Genomic DNA, 19,546 nt, shown 5'->3' on the forward strand with positions numbered 1-19,546 from the left:
GAGGATGCACAAGGTGCCTAGGAGAATATATCCTTGTACGCTTAGCTCATTGTTGGTAATGAGCTACCCAATCAAGTCTTAAGTGGCTGTAGCCTCGCAGAAAACTAATTGCTGATGGATGGCAGCCTGTACATCCATTTTCAGATGTTCGTTTTCTAAATTCTGGCCTTTTAAAATTCTTGGGTTGGTCATAGCTGTGGCATTATAAGCCTGCTGAGTCCCAGGGTTGGCTGAACATTTTTTCATTAGAAACAAATATTTACGAAACTAGTGCCAGAATAGAGAAAGACACTCTAAATCTTTCCATTGAGCTTACTATTCACTTAAATGTCTCCAGTTATGGACAGAGAAGAATGGAGATCAACAGACACATACCATAAATTACCCCTTGCCTTGCTGGTCTCTTCCCTCCCTTTTCTCCTTTTTCTTACCTTTCTTCCTGTTGGGATGTCTTCTCAGCTTTGTCAGTCCCCCAAAGATTAGATGTGATTTGATTTGATTAATTTTTTAGGGTAAGAATATTTTCTAGGCTGTAAAATAAAAGTGGTAAGTCAACCCAGGTAGTTATGTTCTAGTTAGTCTTAAAGTTGACCTTATTTGCTATTGATCATGATCTTGCAAATTAAACTTTGGAAAGAAAAAAATAATAATAAAGCTCCATTACACTTGTCAGAGCACTTCCATCTGTGATCTCATTGACTGGGAGATTTTACTGAGCCTGAAGAACGAACAAGGGATTACATTTTCTGTGGTTTAATGATGCTAACTTAAATCAATAACATTATTTCACCTTCATGATCTTTCTTTGCAAAATTTAACACTGACTGGTGTGAGTTAGCCTCTGTCTAGAGTTCACTGGACAATCAGCCCTTTAGTTCTGATTGATATCTTAATTTGACAGAGTGAGAGTTTTGCCATGGAAGAAAGGCAGGAATAGGATGTGGGAGACAGGAGTATAATACTGATAACAGGTTCTGTCTCATTTTAATGAAGAAATGAATGTATATACATGAACAGAGCAGCTGCCAGCAAGTTTTCAAGTACTTTCTACTAGCCAGATTCTCCCTCTTCTTGAATTTGGCTTTGTTGCATCAGTACCCATCTGCTGGTAGTAACCAGACTGATAATTGAAGGCAGTCTTCCAACACAGCTTTGCCAGGGCCATCTGTTTTCAAACGGTGCTGTAGGATTTTGGAGGATGGGTCTTAATTGTTTCTTTAAGATTCAGAAATTTCCCTCTGCTTCTCAAGAAAGGTATTTTTGAAAGGCAGTTTTTTTTTAAAACATTAGCCTTTTTCCTCACTCAAAAGATGTGAGGCACTTGGTTCTGTCAGTTTATAATGATATCTGCTAATTCCATGTGGTCCAGAGTGTGGTACATAATATAGGTTGAGATACTTATCAGCACAAAAAACTATGATAAGTTTCAAGTAGGTATAGAGTATTCATAATGTTTATTATATGAGTCCTATGTGGTTAAGGAGTAATCATGCTTTCATTTGGCATGTAAATATTGCTTAGTTTTTAAGATCAGAGGTCTCCCGAGATAATGGGTTGGAACTGTATATGTATGCATCTCTGCTACCTTATTGCACACAGATGCATGGGTACTTATTTAATCAAACAGCCAATGAATCTGTTTTCATTGTGAGAGCTCAAATTCTCCTATATGGAATTAATTATTCGTCTACTCCCCAACCTTTGCTTTTTCACCCACACTCAATGTCTCTTTGGTATTTGGCACGTTCTGGTGGGTATTCAGTGATTATTATTATTATTTATATTTGTTCTTCTCATAATTACATCCCAGCATCTTGAACATTGTATATTTTCTTGATGAAAATGTTTCTTGAAGGTAATTTTACTCATAAATACATTCCCCAACAATAAACCTTTAGATGGTTTTATAATGAAAAGTAAAAATTTATCATGTGAATAATTTGTTTTAGGAATGCATCAACTCTTTGCAAAGATATATTTGATAAGAACTTGGAACTTTTGTCCTTGAGGATCTTGTAAACAGATTTTTCCATGTAAGCTAACTCTTTAGCAGGTATAAGCACAACAAGACAGTGCAAAGAGATACATTTTTTTTTTTTTTTGAAGGAAAAAGATTATCATCTGTTTGGCTTTGATTTCAATTCATGACATTTGATTCAAGGAAGAATGTCTATCTTCATGAGGTACTTGAAGGGAGAGATATACAAACACTTCTGCTAAGGACCCTTATGAAGGCAGAAGTCATGACTTGTTTGAGCATTTGTTTTGATTGTAATCAACTTAATGTGTATTTTAGGAAATGAAAAAGGAAAATGGCCTCCTTAAGAGTCAGTCTGAGCAAAGGGCCAGAGAAGTCTGCCACCTGGAGGAAGAACTCAGGAAAGTCAAAGCGAGTTTAAATCAGAGCCAGAATTTTGCAGAAGAAATGAGAGGTGAGTAAACTTAGTATTTTAGTTAGTTCTCTAAGTTATTACCCCAGTGAAGGAGGATGGATGACTTTAACATATTAAAGAAACTGAATTTTATAATATATTCACCCCAAAAGATACTGTAGATGATGTGGGAAAAGTATTCTCTCTTCCACTTTTTAATTTCCAGAGGAATAGTTGTACTTTAAAAAATGAATGTTTTGAGTCCTTGAATGCATGGTTTTCACCACTTTGAAACCAGATGGTAAATATTTCCCACAGGAAGCTCAATTGTCAGTGCCGTCTCTCGTCCCAGTGTTGTTCTTTTTGTCCAAAGTGTGTTTGCCCATTACCTCCATTTCCCTTAGAATGGAAAAACCCCTATGTTTAGTGTATGTTTTCCAAACCCTGTAATGACTATTTGCATTTTTTTAATTAAAAAAATTTTTTTAATATTTACTTTTTTTAGTTGTCAATGGACCTTTTATTTATTTATTTATACGTGGTGCTGAGAATGGAACCCAGCGCCTTGCACATGCTAGGCACGTGCTGTATCACTGAGCTACAACCTCAGCCCTGACCATTGCAATTTGAATAACTTATTTGACTGAATGATTTTTTTTTTTTTTTTAATTTTGACTGAATGATTTTATTTCCTGACTTTAAAGTCAAGGAATTATCTATATACACCAAATGAACCCATCAATTGTTTCTTTTTTGTCTGTGCTATGTTTTTAAAGTATATATATATATTTTCTTCTCTGGGGTGTCTGCATGTCTGGGATTTCTTCTCAAAGAAATCTGACCATGAATATGTGTCAATGTCCCCATGACTATTCTATTTGTGTGTTTGTTTGTTTATGCGATTGGGTCTTCCTGTGTTGCCCAGGCTGGTCTCGAACTCCTGGGCTCAAGTTATTCTCCTGCTTCAGCCTTATAAGGAGCTAGGACTAAGTCTGCTGAAGATGACTTTCATTTTCCAGTAGGCAAAAATGCCAGTTTTTTAGCTTTCCTGAAGGAAAATTGTAACAGGGTGTAACGGTTAGGACACTTTTAAGTGTTGTTTACCAGTGTCATTATTGGAGGGCCTTCCACATAGAGCAAATTTTGGATCATTGCTCCACAAGCCATTAATGCCTAGTGATAGATTTGAGACTAGCAGGTTAGAAATGTGTATGATTATCATTCAGTATTGCTTCTGAGAGTGTAATACATGCTGCCTCTGTCGTACTGTTGAGGTTCTCAACTTTTTTCCTCCCCCAACATACTTGAGGAATATGAAGCCTTCTCATCACTGTTCTATGAACACATTATGTTTATCCCCCACTGCGAGGGGCTGTGGGTAGAGGTGAGGCATTGGGCAGAAAACAAGGTCATGAAAGCTTCCAGATGATTCTCATATCCTCTTGTCATCCTTACTGTGAGAAGCTGAACTGTGGGTGATATTGTTCTCCAAGATTACTTATAGGCCTTGAGAGTTAACTGATATGTAGCGTGATGAACTTGTAGCTAAAATGGTGTTGTGAGTTTTTGAGACATCAGAATTACCACAGTGTGATTTAGGATATTTCAATTTTAGTTCTATTCTCCTAGTTTTCTTGGAATAAATACATCAAAATATGGGGAAAATATAGATATACACAAAGAAAAAGAAGTAAAGAAGTGCTCAAGAAAATATCCTCTTGGTATTTTATATAGCACTGTTATTAAGCTGCTTAAAAGATGACTTAGTGTGATACTATCCTTAAAATGAGCCCTTTCCTCACTGTCTTTATATAAACTTAGATAATTATTAGGTGACCTGCTTTCCAAGAGGGATATAGCAATAATGTTTTATCATTCAGTATTTTTACAAGGCTTAAGAAGTTATTTATTTGTTTTGTTTTTTTTGTTTTTTTTTTTAATGTCAGTACTAGGGATTGAACTCAGGGCTTTATGCATGCTAGGCAAGCACCCTGCCACTGAGCTATATTCCTAGCCCTTGCTATGTTATTTTGAGACAGGTTCTCCCTAAGTTGCCCAGGCTGGCCTTTAAATTACAATCCTCCTGCCTCAGCCTCCACAGTTCCTGGGATTTCAGGTGTGTACCACTGTACATGGCTAGAGGGTAGAATTCTTTTTTTTTTTTTTTTTGGTACCAGGGATTGAACCCAGGGCCACTTAACTACCAAGCTACCTCCCCAGGATCCCTCACCCCCTTTTAAAAAAATTTTTGAGACAGGTCTTGCTAGGTGGTTAGGGCTTCACTAAGTTGCTGAGGCTGGCTTTGAACTTGTGACTTTCTGCCTCAGCCTCCTGAGCCACTGGGATTATGGGCGTATGCCACCATGCTTGGCTAGAATTCTTATAGAATAGATAAATATTAAAACATTGACAATTTTTTCTTTTTAAACTAGCTAAGAATACCTCTCAGGAAACCATGTTAAGAGATCTTCAAGACAAAATTAATCAGCAGGAAAACTCCTTGACCTTAGAAAAACTGAAGCTTGCCTTGGCCGATCTGGAAAAACAACGGGACTGTTCTCAAGACCTTTTGAAGAAGAGGGAACATCACATTGAACAACTGACTGATAAATTAAGCAAGATAGAGAAAGAATCCAAAGCTTTATTGAGTGCTTTGGAGTTAAAAAAGAAAGAGTATGAAGAACTGAAAGAAGAGAAAACTCAGTTTTCTCATTGGAAAAATGAAAATGAAAAACTATTAAATCAGTTGGAATCAGAAAAGGAAAGCTTGCAGAATAAAATCAATCACTTGGAAACCTGTCTTAAGACTCAGCAAATAAAAAGTCAGGAATACAATGAGAGAGTAAAGACCCTGGAGATGGAACGAGAAAACCTAAATGTTGAGATCAGAAACCTTCACAATGTGATAGATAGCAAGACCACGGAGATAGAGACACAGAAAAAAGCTTATGTAGAACTAGAGCAGAAAGCTGAGATCTCTGATCAGAAGCATAAGAAGGAAATAGAAAATATGTGTCTGAAAACTTCAGAGCTTACTGGGCAAGTTGGAGATCTTGAATACAAGCTTCAGTTACTGTCAAGTGAAATAATGGACAAAGACCAGCATTACCAAAACTTGCATGCTGAATATGAGAACCTCAGGGAACTCCTCAGATCCAAGGATTCTAATCTGGTGTCGAATGAGGATCATCACAGAAGTTGTTTGGTTTTTGAACAGCAGCCTACAGTGAATAATTCCTTTGCAAATCTAACAGGGGAACAAGGAACCATGCTTTCCGAAATAAACAAATGCCACTTAGGTGCAGACCAAAGTCCAAAGCATTCAGCTCTCTTACAAAACAGAGTTGTTTCACTTGAATTTTCCTTACAGTCTCAAAAGCAGATGAACTCAGATCTGCAGAAGCAGTGTGAAGAGTTGGTGCAAGTCAAAGGAGAAATAGAAGAAAATCTCATGAAAGCAGAACAGATGCATCAAAGCTTCTTGGCTGAAACGAGTCATCGCATTAGTAAGTTACAGGAAGACACTGTCGTTCATCAGAATGTGGTTAATGAAACTTTAGTTTCCCTGGAGAACAAGGAAAAGGAGTTGCAACTTTTGAAAGAACAACTAGAAGCTGAGCAAGCAGAGATTCAAGAATTAAAAAAGAGCAACCATCTACTTGAAGTCTCTCTAAAGGAGCTACAACTTTTATCTGAAACCCTGAGCTCAGAGAAAAAGGATATGAGTTCCATCATTTCTTTAAGCAAAAAAGAAATTGAAGAATTGACCCAAGAGAATGGGGTGCTCAAAGAAATTAATGAAACCTTAAGTCAAGAGAAAATGAACTTAATCCAAAAAAATGAGAATTTTTCCAGCTGTATAGAGGAACGAGAGAAAAGCATTTCAGAGTTATCTGATCAGTATAAGCAAGAAAGACTTCTTTTACAACAGAGATGTGAAGAAACCCGAAGTGCATTGGAGGATCTTCATGAAAAATACAAAGCAGTGCAAGGAAAGAACTCTGAATTAGAATGCTTACTAAAGGAATGCACTGGCATTTGTGAAGACAGAAAAACTGAATTGGAACAGCTAAAGGAAGCATTTGCAAAGGAACATCAAGAATTCTTAACAAAATTAGCTTTTGCTGAAGAAAGAAACCAGAAACTAATGCTAGAGTTGGGGATAGTACAACAAACTCTGAGATCTGAGATTACAGACATCCAAAACAATTCTCAGAATGAGGCTAATGGTTTAAAGCAAGAAATCATGACTCTAAAGGAAGAACAAAATAAGCTGCAAAAGGAAGTCAATGACTTATTACAAGAGAATGAGCAACTGATGAAGCTGACAAAGACTGAGCTGGAACAGCAGCATCCAGATTTGGAAACAATTAGGGACTCTGTGAAAGAAACGGAGAATGAGATAAATAAATGTGATTTTCAGCTTCACATGGATCTTGAAGTTAAAGACATTGCTCCAGGCAGTTGTACTACACAGTTTATACAATTAGAAGCTTTGGTGAAAAATATGGAATTGAAACTTCAACAAAGTGAGAAGGAGAAAGAATGCTTGCAGCAGGAATTACAGACAATTAGAGGAAAATTAGGAACTGGAAATTTGCAAGATGATCAGCCACAGGAAATTAGTGGCCTTAAAGACTGTGAAATAGATACAGAAGAAAGGTACCTTTCGGTGCTTCATGAATTGTCAACCAGTCAGAATGACAATGCACAGCTTCATTGCTCTCTGCAGACAGCAGTGAAGAAGCTGAATGAGCTAGAGAAAATGTGTGAGGCACTGCGGGCTGGAAAGCTGGAACTGGTATCTGAGCTTAATGATTCAAGATCAGAGTGTATCACAACAACGAGTAAAATGGCAGAAGAGGTAGAGAAACTAGTAAGTGAAGTTAAAATATTAAATGATGAAAATGGTCTTCAAGATGAGTTAGTGAAAGAAATGTCAGATGGTGAATTTGGTGAGCAACAAAACGAGCAGACGTCATTGTCCTTGAATCCTTTGGATGACAGTAATTCCTATGAGCGCTTGACCTTGTCAAATAAAGAAGTTCAAATGCATTTTGCAGAATTACAGGAGAAATTCTCATCTTTACAAAGTGAACACAAAATTTTACATGATCAGCACTGTCAGATGAGCTCTAAGATGGCAGAGCTACGGTCCTATGTTGATACATTGAAGGCTGAAAATTCGGCTTTGTCAGTGAATCTGAGAAACTTGCAAGGTGAATTGGTAAAGGACTTGAAGCCAGAACCTGAGGAGGGGCGTAATCTGTCACTGTCCTTCTCTTGTATGACAGACAGCCCTAGCCTGACAAGTTTTGGAGAATCCTCTTTTTACAAAGATGTTTTAGAACAGACTGGAGACCTTTCTCTCTTGAGTAGTTTAGAAGGGAGTATTTCAGCAAACTTGTCTAACAGAGATGAAGTATCTTGTAGCCGTCTGGAGGAAAATCTGGCAAAGAAAGAAATCCCAACTGCCCCCATGAAGAGTGTGGAAGAACTTGAGACCCTCTGTCAGGTGTACTTGGAATCCCTCAAGAATCTGGAAGAGAAAATCAAAAGTGAAGGGATTCTGAAAAATAAAGAAATTCAAGAGCTTGAGCAGTTATTAAGTTCTGAAAGGAAAGAGCTCGATTGTCTCAGGAAGCAGTATTTGTCAGAAAATGAACAGTGGCAGCAAAAGCTGACAAGTGTGACTTTGGAGATGGAGTCCAAGTTGGCAGCAGAAAAGAAGCAGACGGAACACCTGTCACTTGAGCTTGAAGTAGCACGACTCCAGCTGCAAGGGCTGGACTTAAGTTCTCGGTCTTTGCTTGACTCTGAAGTAGAAGTAAGTACCTGGGATTACGTGCTATTTCTGTTGGCATGATCAGTAGTCACTCAACAAATGTTGACTTGAAATTGACATGAAATCTAAGTTAGTGTATAAATATATGGTTCAAGGAAATATAAAATATTCCAAAATTTTTCTAACACCAACTATAACTTTAGAAAAATGAGTAAATCTTATTTGAGGAATACATTTCTATAAGGAGTAGATTTAAAGTGCTACTATTTCAACTATTACTACTATTTATTACATGGGAAATTATTTAAGGTGTTGCTAAAGTCGGGGAAAATTATGGATTCAGAAGGTCTTTAGAATCTGAGTGTTTTCATTGAGAGTTAATAAGGCACACTTATGAATGGCAATATGATAAGGATTTTATAACTCATGCCCTTTTTAGGCTATTGTAATGTTACAGCATTATAGTCATGAAACTAAATATAGCAGATTGTTTAAAATATTGCTTAACAATTTCTCTCTAACAATTTGCTGTGGTACAAATCTGTGATTTGGTATTATGTCATTTAAAGAGAACTTTATTTCTTTCTCCTTTGTTTTTGTACAAGGAATGGAACCCAGGGGTGCTTAACCTCTGAGCCACTTCCCCATTCCTTTTTATTTTTTTGTTTTGAAACAAGGTCTTGATAAGTTGCATAGGGCCTTGCTGAGGCTGGCTTTGACCTTGTGATCCTCTTGCCTCAGCCTCCTGAGCTGCTGGGATTCCAGGCATGTGCCACTGAGACTGGCAGTCTTTATTTATTGGATACGTACTTGTTTAGTTATTAAGGACTTGGTCCTTTCTCGTTGACCAGTTCAAATAACAATACTGTATAGTTTGAGTCTGTCTCTGTATATTTCTATGAGGTGGGGAGGGAGTTCATGATGAGGGTCAAGAGGACTAGCCAAAATATCAACTCCTTATTTTGTAGACGAAAGGGAAATGAAATGCTTATATGTAATTTATCTAAGAATGTACATGGTAAGTGCTGTATTGGGCATGGAGACCTTGGGCTGGAAATCTGGTTATGAAACATTATACCTTCTTTTATTAAGGAGTATCATAAATATTGAGGATGGAAGCTAAACATTTATATGGAATTTGTTGGCTACTTAATTGATAATCACAAAGAAATCTTTAAATAAAATTTAGTTATAGTTGGGCACAATACCATTATTTTATTTGTTTATTTTTATGTGGTGCTGAGGATTGAACTCAGCCCCTTGCATGTGCTAGGCAAGTGCTCTATTGCTGAGCCACAACCCCAGCCCCACAAAGAAATCTTATATGTAGAGCTAGAGTATTCCTAGCAAGGAAGAAAAAAATTTCAATATATTAAATTTAATTGATAAAGTAACTTATATCTTCATGATGAATACATTGTCATTGCCTTGCACATATTTGGAACCTATTGAATGTTTAGTTGTGTTGAGTATTTGGACAGAGAAAGCAGATGGAAAGATGTGATAGGAAATATGTGATTTGGAAAGATCTGCTTTTAGCAGAAGCCAGATAACATTTTCTATAAAGTAGTAATATTGATTCTCTTTGATGCTTCTTGAAAAATAAAATGCATTCTTGTGATCTATTATAATAACAGGCTATTCGGGACCAAAATGATAGCTGTGACATAAAGGAAGAACATAATTCAGAAACTACAGAAGAAACACTCAAGCAGGATATTCATCAGATTTGTGATAAAGATGTTCAGCAAGACCTCAGTCTAGAGATTGAGAAAATCAGTGAGACCAATACCAATACAGCCAGACTAATAGGAGAGGAGTCTGGGGAGAAGTCCTCAAAAACCAATTATGAGATACCAGCAGAAGACAAAATCCAGGGCTATTCAGGATGTATTTCTGAATTGGCATTTTCTGGTCCAAATACTTTGGTACCCATGGATTTTCTAGAGAATCAGGCATACATCCAAAATCTCCAACTGCAAGTGAAAGAGACATCAAACGAGAATTCGAGATTACTTTATGCAATAGAAGACCGGGACAAAAAAGTTGAAAGTTTGCTACATGAAATAAAAGAGTTAGACTCAAAACTCAATTTACAGGAAGCACAACTGAAGACCAAGATTGAAACATGCATGCAATGGGAGAAAATAGTTGAGGAACTCAAGAAAGAAAAATCTGACTTAAGTGAAAAGTTGGAATCCTTTTCTCATAACCAGGATAACCAGGAGTCATGCCAGAGAGTGGAAGCTTCAGATGGCTTTAGTTCTGATTTGGAGATGGGCACAGATGAATCATCGCATGAAGTTATTGAAGGTAACATATCCCTGGCAGATGACAAATGGAAAGAGAAATTTCTTGATGTGGAAAATGAGCTGAACAGGCTCACATCTGAGAAAGCTAGAATTGAACATCATGCCCTTTCTGTGGAAGCTGACTTGGAAATAGTTCAAACAGAGAAGGTACGTTTAGAAAAAGATAGAGAAAATAAGCAGAAAGTTATTGTCTGCCTTGAAGAGGAGCTCTCTGTGGTCACAAGTGAGAGAAACCGGCTTCAGGGAGAATTAGATTCTGTGTCAAAAGAAAATGAGGCCCTGGATCAGATGTCTGCAAAGATGAAGGAGAAAATTCAAGAGCTGGAGTCTCAACAAGGTGAGAGTCTTCATCATATTCAGGTGGTAGAGGCTGAGGTCAAGGACAAAACAGAACTCCTTCAGACTCTGTCCTCTGATGTGAGTGAGCTGTTGAAAGACAAAGCTCATCTCCAGGAGCAGCTTCAGAATTTGGAAGAGGACTCAGAGGCCCTGTCTCTTGCAAAGCGTGAACTGGAGAACCAAATTGGACAACTGAATCAAGAGAAAGGATCACTGATGAGGGAATCTGAAAGCCTGCAGGCCAAACTGCAGGAGTCAGAACATGAAAAGTTGGCTGTCTCCAAGGCCTTGGAAGTTGCACTGATGGAGAAAGGTGAGTTTGCAGAGAGGCTGGGCTCAACCCAGGAGGAGGTGCATCAGCTGAGAAGAGGCATCGAGAAACTGAGAGTCCGCATTGAGGCTGATGAAAAGAAGCAGCTCCATGTCATGGAGAAACTGAGAGAAAGCCAGCGGGAGAATGATTCCCTGAAAGATAAAGTGGAGAACCTTGAGAGGGAATTGCAGATGTCAGAAGAAAACCAAGAGCTGGTGATTCTCGATGCTGAGAATTTCAAAGCAGAGATGGAGACCCAAAAAACTCAGATGGAAGAGATGGCTGAAAGCCTGAATGTTTTCAAGTCAGACCTTGTCACAGTTAGGGCTGAAAAAGAAAATCTGACAAAGCAACTACAAGAAAAACAAGGGCAAGTGTCAGAATTAGACGAGTTGCTCTCTTCATTAAAAAATCTGTTAGAAGAAAAAGAGCAAGAGAAAATACGAACGAAAGAAGAATCTAGAACCGAAGTGGAGATGCTTCAAACACAATTGAAAGAGCTAAACGAGGAAGTAGAAGCCTTGTATAATGACCAAGAAACCCAGAAAGCCAAGGAACAGAATTTAGACCCACCGGGGGAAGAAGTCTGTCAGCTGAGAAGCAGCTTTGAAAAGCTGAAAGTACACATAGAAGCTGATAGAAAGAACCAGCTCCAGGTCTTGGAACAACTGAAAGAAAGTAAGCATCATGCAGATTTGCTTAAAGAGAGAGCTGAGAACCTTGAAAGAGAACTAGAGCTGTCCGAGAAAACCCAAGAACACGTGATTCTTGAGGCCAGGAACTCCAAAGCAGAGGTAGAGACTCTGAAAGCAGACATTGGAGAGATGACCCGAAACCTGAGAGACTTGGAATTAGATCTTGTTCATACAAGGTCAGAAAAAGAAAATCTGACAAAAGAATTACAAAAAGAGCAAACACGAGTATCTGAATTAGAAACACAGAATTCCTCATTTGAAAATCTATTGCAAGAAAAAGAGCAAGAGAAAATACAGATGAAAGAAGAATCTGAAATTGCAGTGGAGATGCTTCAATCACAATTAAAAGAGCTAAATGAAAAAATGACTACATTTTGTAATGACCAAGAGGCCTGTAAGACCAAAGAACAGAATCTGAGTAATCAAGTAGATTCTCTTGAACTTGAGAAGGCTCAGTTGCTACAGAGCCTTGATGAAGCCAAAACTAATTATATTCTTTTGCAATCTTCTGTGAACAGTCTTATTCAAGAAGTGGAGGATGGCAAACAGAAACTAGAGAAGAAGGATAAAGAAGTCAGTAGGCTAAAACATCAAATTCAAGACCAAGAACAGCTTGCCTCTAAACTGTCCCAGGTGGAAGGAGAGAAGCAAGTTTGGCAGAAGCAAAAAGCAGAACTGGGAAATGTGGCAGTGGAATTGGAGCAGAAAGTTCAAATGCTGCAATCCAGAAATGACACTTTGCAGGACACCTTCCAAGCACTGCAGCACTCTTATAAGGATCTAGAGAGTGAGCTTGAACTAACAAAAAGGGAAAAAATGTCTTTTGTTGAAAAGGTAAGTGGCTACATATATTTATATTTAAATATGTAATCACAAGGGAGGGAAACCACTTGTGAATTATAATTCCTTCTAGATGGTGTGTGTCCTGTTGTACCATACTGTGTAAAGATGTATTTGTGGGGTTTTGAACTGTGGGAATGCTGAGTTGGCTCTGATGTAGTAACTGCTGTGACACATTCATAAGGGACATCTTCATGGATTGAATCAAATTTTTAATGTGACACCTGCACATGGGGTAAGCTTTGGATTATGTGTAGTTACTGGTTCTTGTTGTAGTTCCCTTTCTTCCAGTAAGTACATCAGAGTGGCAGCCTCCCCTTACCCAGTTGAGAGCCACTAATATCAGAGTAACAGGCACTGGTTGGTATTGGAGGGGTCTCTTGCCTTTTTGCCCTGCCTTTTTTACTTTTAGGAGAAAATAAAGACACTGAGCATTCATGGCTCCTAGGATTTGTCTGAGGTGCTTTGTGGTATGAGCTCCTTCTTTTATTACCTTCTTTTGTGCAGTCTTCTGTCTTGTGAGGTGATGATTAAAGGGGAGATCTGCCATTAAAAAGCTTAAATTATTAAAGAAAAAATAAGTGTGGCCCAATATGTTTACTCACTGATCTAGGAAGTAATTTTAATCAAATTAAAATTTTAGTGAACAAATCATAGAAATTGTCAGGAAAATGTAATTCATCATAACTCTTGTGTTTTCCATGTTTCAGGTTTTTGTGATCTTTGTGAGAGATGGCAGTTAATGTAGACATGATAAGACAAACTGTACCAGGTTGTTTCAACCTGAGGGGGCAAATGCAAATAATACAACTGGTTTTAACTAATCATAGGCATGTTTCTGCAGATGAGTACAATACAGGGGGATTTGTAGAGGTTTACGAACTGATAATTAGCTAAGGTGTGCCTCACTGATTATTCTCTGATGCTTCATTCAAATTAATACCTTTATGAAGGATTTTGAGACATAGTAATATTAGCTATCCTTATTATTCTTTTCCTTATTCCTGTCTTTTATTAAATCTTTGCTGAGAAGAAGAGGTAAGCTTGCCTGTAGGTTTTGAGGGTACTGGTTTAGTGGAATAGAAAGGAAGATTAGCCAGGTTTCATTTCATTGTCTCAGGCTAAAGCAATGTCACAAATAGGTTGTATCAGAGTAGTTAATTTGATCAAAACAGACCACCAAAAGCAGAACCTAATGAACATTAAATTTCAGGTAAACACAATGACTGTGAAGGAAACTGAACTGCAGAGGGAAATGCACGAGATGGTACAGAAAACAACAGAGCTGAAAAAAGAATTTAGTGAAGAGAAGAGCAGGCTAACTGAAGAATTGAAGGTGATGTTGGAAGAACTAAATAACAGCAAAGTGACTTACTCTGGGGCAGGCTCTTTACACTCTGATAATTCAGTGTGCACATTTCCCTTGTTTTTTTTCTAAGACCTGTAATGCACCATACTCTTTTTAGCTTTTGAAAAACTGATACCAGACTTATGTTCTGATCAGATTTGCAGTGATCTCACTATCATGGCCCTGAAGAAGCCATGTGACATTATCTTAGGAAACGTGGTTGATGATTGTGAGACTAACAAAGGAAAGGAGAGAACATTATGATTTGGGAGACTTAGGAAACTGAGTGGAGGGGTACTGTTGTGTGTGTCTTCAGAAGTTCCGTTTTGCACACAATTCTTAAATTTACAATATATGATTCTTTATTATGTCTTGTAATTGTTTTCCCATATGCTTATAAAGAGAAATTCATGATTTTAATTGGAATTACTTCTGTTTTGTAGAAGGACCATCTAAAATATGTAAATCAGCTAAAGAAGGAAAATGAACATGCCCAGGGCAAAATAAAATTGTTGCTCAAATCCTTTAAACAGCTGGAAGAGGAAAAGAAAACACTGCAGAAAGAGCTCTCTCAACTTGAAGCTGCACTGAAGCAGAAGACAGGTGGGCATTAGCTAAGCACATCAGTTACAAGACTGTCTCCCAGTGGTGAAATAGCATTGTGGTGTGCATGTATAGGATCTGTTTATAGTGCCCTATTCTCAGTGCTGATTTTGAGCACTTATCTATTTTCCAATTTCTGAATTTTGTTCTTGAAGTCATTATAGAATGCAGAAGCAGGCCTGCATTTTGAAATAGAATTATTTCATCTACTCTTCTATAAAATATGCAAAAACCTGATAGTTTTTTAAACAATAGTACCTTTCGTTATTGAGCCTCTAAGAAGAGCTTTTCATGTTGATGCCTACTTAAGTCCTTTCTCCATCAAAGGCAGATTGGCATTTGATCTGCATTGACATTGCTAATTTATAATTGGCTGATTCTGGTTCACTGTGGCCCATCCTCATGGTTTGCTTAAAGGGAAAATGTAGGGAGCTGTATTTTTGGGTACGTTGGCAAAATTAAAAAAGCAAAGAAATGATAACTTTCCCTATCAGTTTTCTCCACTTAGCCCTCAGTGTAGCCTGCCTCCTGTGTGGGCAGATGGTGGCGGGCACGGTGTAAGTGTGCTTAGAATGCAGCGTGCAGGACACACAGCACTCTCCCCTGTCGGAAGTGCTCTGGGTGGGAGTAGGTTGGAGTTTCAGGGAGATTTGTAGTGCCCCCAAACTCCTGTCCACCAGGCCCTATATTACCTCTAAATGGTTTCAGAGCCTTTTTGGACTTCCCTATTCACTGGTCCCCTACACTTTTTCAAAGCCATACAATAGAGACTTATGTTTATTCACTTATGTTTAAAAGAATGGGTGAGGAAAAAGCCATTTTTCATGTAAGCGCTCATGTAATTAGTTTTACAAGGAAGTTTTAATAGGGTGGCTGAAATAGGAGTTTCAGATTTTGGTGACTTTTATTTAAGCTATTCCAATAAGAGCATGCTAAAATTCTGCTAGAATAAGTAGATTCTTCCCAAAATAGAAGTTGTTTGAACTCTTAGAACATGAATAGATAAATCTCCATAAATCCTCTAAAAAATTCAAAGAACAGGCCTAAAATTGTTTGCTGCTTCTCAATGCCCAATGTGTCTGGGTCAGCATCAAATTACTATAATATATCATTTTATTTTGGACAGGCAATGTTGTGGAAGCTAAAGTGGATGAATTAATGACTGAGCTCAAAGAGCTAAAAGAAACTCTTGAAGAAAAAACCAAGGAGGCAGATGAATATTTGGATAAGTACTGTTCCCTGCTCATAAGCCATGAAAATCTGGAGAAAGCAAAAGAGATGTTAGAAGCACAAGTTGCTAGTCTGAGTTTACAGCAATCTAAACGTGATCTCAGAAGTTCTCCTTTGCTAACTTCACCCGTTCCAGGACCATCTTCAGTCTCTTCTGTTAGAGAAAAGAAGTCATCATCTGGTCAAAATAAAGCTTCAGGCAAGAGGCAAAGGTCCAGTGGGATTTGGGAGAATGGTGGAGGACTAACACCTTCTACCCCAGAGATGTTTCCTAAAAAAATTAGAAAAACCAGCAAAAGTGGGGTTCAACCTGCTGAGGATGAAGAAGAGACTGAATACGAGCCAGAGGGACTCCCTGAGGTTGTAAAGAAAGGTATGCATAATTTTAAAACAAAATTCTAGGGCTGGGAGTATAGCTGGGCGATGAGTGCATGCTTAGCTTTTGCAGTCTCTAGAACCAAAATTAAAACAAATAAAACAACACCACCAACAAAATAACTAAAATTATATGTGTTGTTTTGAAAAATTCACATGTAAAAGAGTTAGAGGTATTAGATTATTGTGCAACAATCCTAACTGGCCTTAGAAACCACTTTTGAATTGATAAGATATATATCTTCCTTTTGGTCATGAGGGAATGAGTAGGATTAATTACTCATGGCATACTACCTAAAGAACTGGTTGGTTTGAAAAATGACTGTCAAAATCCTTTTAGAATTTGATATTTCTTTGCAGACAAATCTACAAATCAAGGACCCCTCAAGCTTTCTTTTCTTGAGTTGGGTCCAACTCAGATAGTATACAAGCTGGACAGAGGGCCTGGTGAGGTTGACTACCCTGCCTGAAACCACTGAACACTTTTTTTTGTTTTTTCAAAAAAACCAAGTGTGGCTCAGGTACCTGGGGCTGGTCTACAAACTGACAAAGAAAGGTTCAAAAATTGAAAGTAAGAGTTTGGAAATTTTCATAGCAATGTGATAATTGCTGTAACGTCAAAGCACATAGACTTTTTTCTATTTTTTTTTTTTTTTTGGTGGTTCTGGGAATTGAACGCAGGGCTCTGTGCATTCGAGGCAAGTACTCCACCAACTGAGCTATATCCCCAGCCCTGATTCAGTCTTATTATACAAAAATATTACTCCACAGCAGATTGACATTTTGCCTTATCTCTTCCTACCCCCACAAAAATCAGGATGCATTCTTTGCCATAGATGGTTTGAGAAACATTGTTCTGAATAACTAGCCACTATATAGGTAGCTATCTCTCTCTCTCTCTTTTTTTTTTAGAGAGAGAGAGAGAGAGAGAATTTTTTAATATTTACCTTTTAGTTTTCAGTGGACACAACATCTTTATTTTTTTAATTTTTTATGTTGTGCTGAGGATTGAACCCAGCGCCCAGTGCATGCCAGGCGAGCACACTACCGCTTGAGTTACATCCTCAGACTTAGCTATCTCTTTTTGATAGGAGATTTTTATTTATAAAGGCTTAGAAATGATCACTGCTTAGTTAGCCCTGAAGGTCCTTGTGGAGTGTGACATGATTTTATTGTCCTTGGGATTGATCTCCTCTCTTAGTCATGAAGGTCATGTCATTTCCTTCTCTAGAAGGAGATACCCCTAGGGAGTGTGAAGTCCTTATCTGGAAGGCTAGTCTGTCCTACCTAGTCCTGCATGGGAGTGGCTGCCTAAAGCTGCTGTTACCATTTTACATTCCCCTCTTTTTTTTCTCCAATTCGTATTTTTTAATGAGGCCTGTTAGTGTCCTTCAGATCTTAAAAGAAGAAGCAGAATTTTTTTTTTCTGTGTAATGCTATTTCCCCCCTTTTTTCCATTACAGTTTTTTATGTTTCTAATAAAAGATAACATATAAATTATTCATTCAATTTGATAACTCCTAGAATAACTATTAAATTTACTACATTGTCTCTGTGACTGAGAGAAGATAGTTTTGGACCTTTATCTTTGTTAAAATTTTGCCTAATAAATGTCATTTGAAGCCTATATAGTATTGGACCTACCAGTGTTGACAGTCACCTTTTTTGGACTTAGGGTTTGCTGACATCCCAACAGGAAAGATTAGCCCATATGTCCTGCGGAGAACAACAATGGCGACTAGGACCAGTCCTCGCCTTGCTGCACAGAAGTTAGCCCTGTCACCCTTAACTTCAGGCAAAGAAAACCTTGCAGAATCCTCCAAACCAACAGCTGGTGGCAGCAGATCACAAAAGGTAAACTACTGTGAACATCCATCCATCTCCTATCTTCGATTCAGAAACTGCAGTGCTATCTGAGCCAGGGTTGGACTCTGCATCCTTTCAAGTCTGATCTTCTTTCTTTCTAATGTGGTATAGATAAGTCAGCAGTGAGCAAGCCCCAGGATAAGCATTACAGTGTCCTGCAGCATGATCTCATTCTCCACCCAACCGACCACTTACAAATAGTTTGCTGAGAAATGACATTGTTGTGTGAAACCTCAGTGGACTTGTAGGAAAGTTTGAAGCATGACTGCTAAAGGATTCAAAGACAGGTTTTGCTTCTGGCCATGCATATTGCTTATAGTTTGTTTCAGACTTTTTATTCTCACTCATCTGCCTCCAGCTACTTATTGTTTATGGCTTTTATGCTTTATTTTCTGCAGAAAGCACTATTTCATTAGCTATCCAAAGAAAAGAGCTGTTTATGGATTTCTCTGTTGTGATTGTTGAGGATAGGGCAGAATGTTTGAGACCTCTGTATTTCTGAAAGTAGCTTATAAGCAGCCCAGAAAATGTATTTGAAGTATAGAGAATATTTGCTTAACAGATCTTTTTATTTAATATTTATTTTTTAGTTGTATTTGGACATAATACCTTTATTTTTATGTGTTGCTGAGGATCGAACCCAGGGCCTTGCATGTGCTAGGTGAGTGCTCTACCGCTGAGCCACAACACCCAGCCCCTGCTTAACAGATCTTTATTCCTAATACTACATATTCCAACAGCTGCTGTTTCTGTACACAGAGTCAGGAGGAGTCAGGTTTGGGTTTCTGGTATAGAGTGTGTCATTTCCTGGAGAGTTGACTAGGAGCCACCCTTACTCCCAGTAGAAACCAATATCTGTTCCTGTTTGATACTTATGGAGAGCAAATGAAGTATTTGGCCCTCCCGTGAAACAGAAAACTATGGCACTTCGCTAGTCCTCTGTACTTCTATTATCTTAAGGCAGTTGCCTTTCTTGTACTTGCTCAATGTCTGTCTTCTGATTTGCAGAGTGAGTAGGTAGCTGATTATGTCTGTGGTTTACCTGTGTCTTCAATTCTAATGAGAAGCCTGACAGTGAGCAAATATTTGTTGAATGAATGGAGCTGTGAATGTTGTCTTGAAGTGACCAAAGTAATAGATGTTTATAAAGGTATTTTAGGAAATCATCTTATGAAATCAGCTTGTGTTGCTGTTCCCCCTTCTTTCATGAGGAATTGATGGTAAAAGCTGTTCGCATGTAGTGTTCAGATTTATTATCTAAGAAAAAGCTCTTTGCACACTAGGGGGCCTGCTTTCTACACTATTGTTGAGCTTGCTGCTCCAGAGCAGTAACCATGGTTTCCTGCAGATTTGTGTTCTGTGCATTAGCTATGCAGTTCAGTAGGCACCAGTAGTCATGATGAATTGCTAAGCAATGTTGTGCTTAGACACCCAGGATTATGAGCTTTCCCCTAAGGTGACTGGCTGA

The 19,546-nt window shown here is 38.1% G+C and overlaps 1 protein-coding gene across 3 annotated transcripts in view; it reads left to right on the forward strand.

Moving 5' to 3' along the window:
* The window catches only part of Cenpf (centromere protein F), a 51,838-nt gene that overhangs the window by 29,518 nt on the left and 2,774 nt on the right, over nucleotides 1-19,546 (forward strand). The window contains exons 11-17 of one of the 3 annotated variants that reach the window (XM_046438463.2): nucleotides 2,297-2,432; nucleotides 4,805-8,199; nucleotides 9,795-12,650; nucleotides 13,870-13,992; nucleotides 14,448-14,607; nucleotides 15,734-16,210; nucleotides 17,888-18,066. In XM_046438463.2, coding sequence (XP_046294419.1) covers nucleotides 2,297-2,432; nucleotides 4,805-8,199; nucleotides 9,795-12,650; nucleotides 13,870-13,992; nucleotides 14,448-14,607; nucleotides 15,734-16,210; nucleotides 17,888-18,066 — 7,326 coding nt within the window. The remainder of the gene's footprint in view (nucleotides 1-2,296; nucleotides 2,433-4,804; nucleotides 8,200-9,794; nucleotides 12,651-13,869; nucleotides 13,993-14,447; nucleotides 14,608-15,733; nucleotides 16,211-17,887; nucleotides 18,067-19,546) is intronic. The other 2 variants (XM_046438464.2, XM_058577046.1) reach the window with 2 other exon arrangements.

Source organism: Marmota monax, unplaced genomic scaffold, assembly GCF_021218885.2.
Source record: "Marmota monax isolate L192 unplaced genomic scaffold, Marmota_monax_Labrador192_F-V1.1 WCK01_AAM20220418_F8-fsc00118, whole genome shotgun sequence".
NCBI classification, from domain to species: domain Eukaryota; kingdom Metazoa; phylum Chordata; class Mammalia; order Rodentia; family Sciuridae; genus Marmota; species Marmota monax.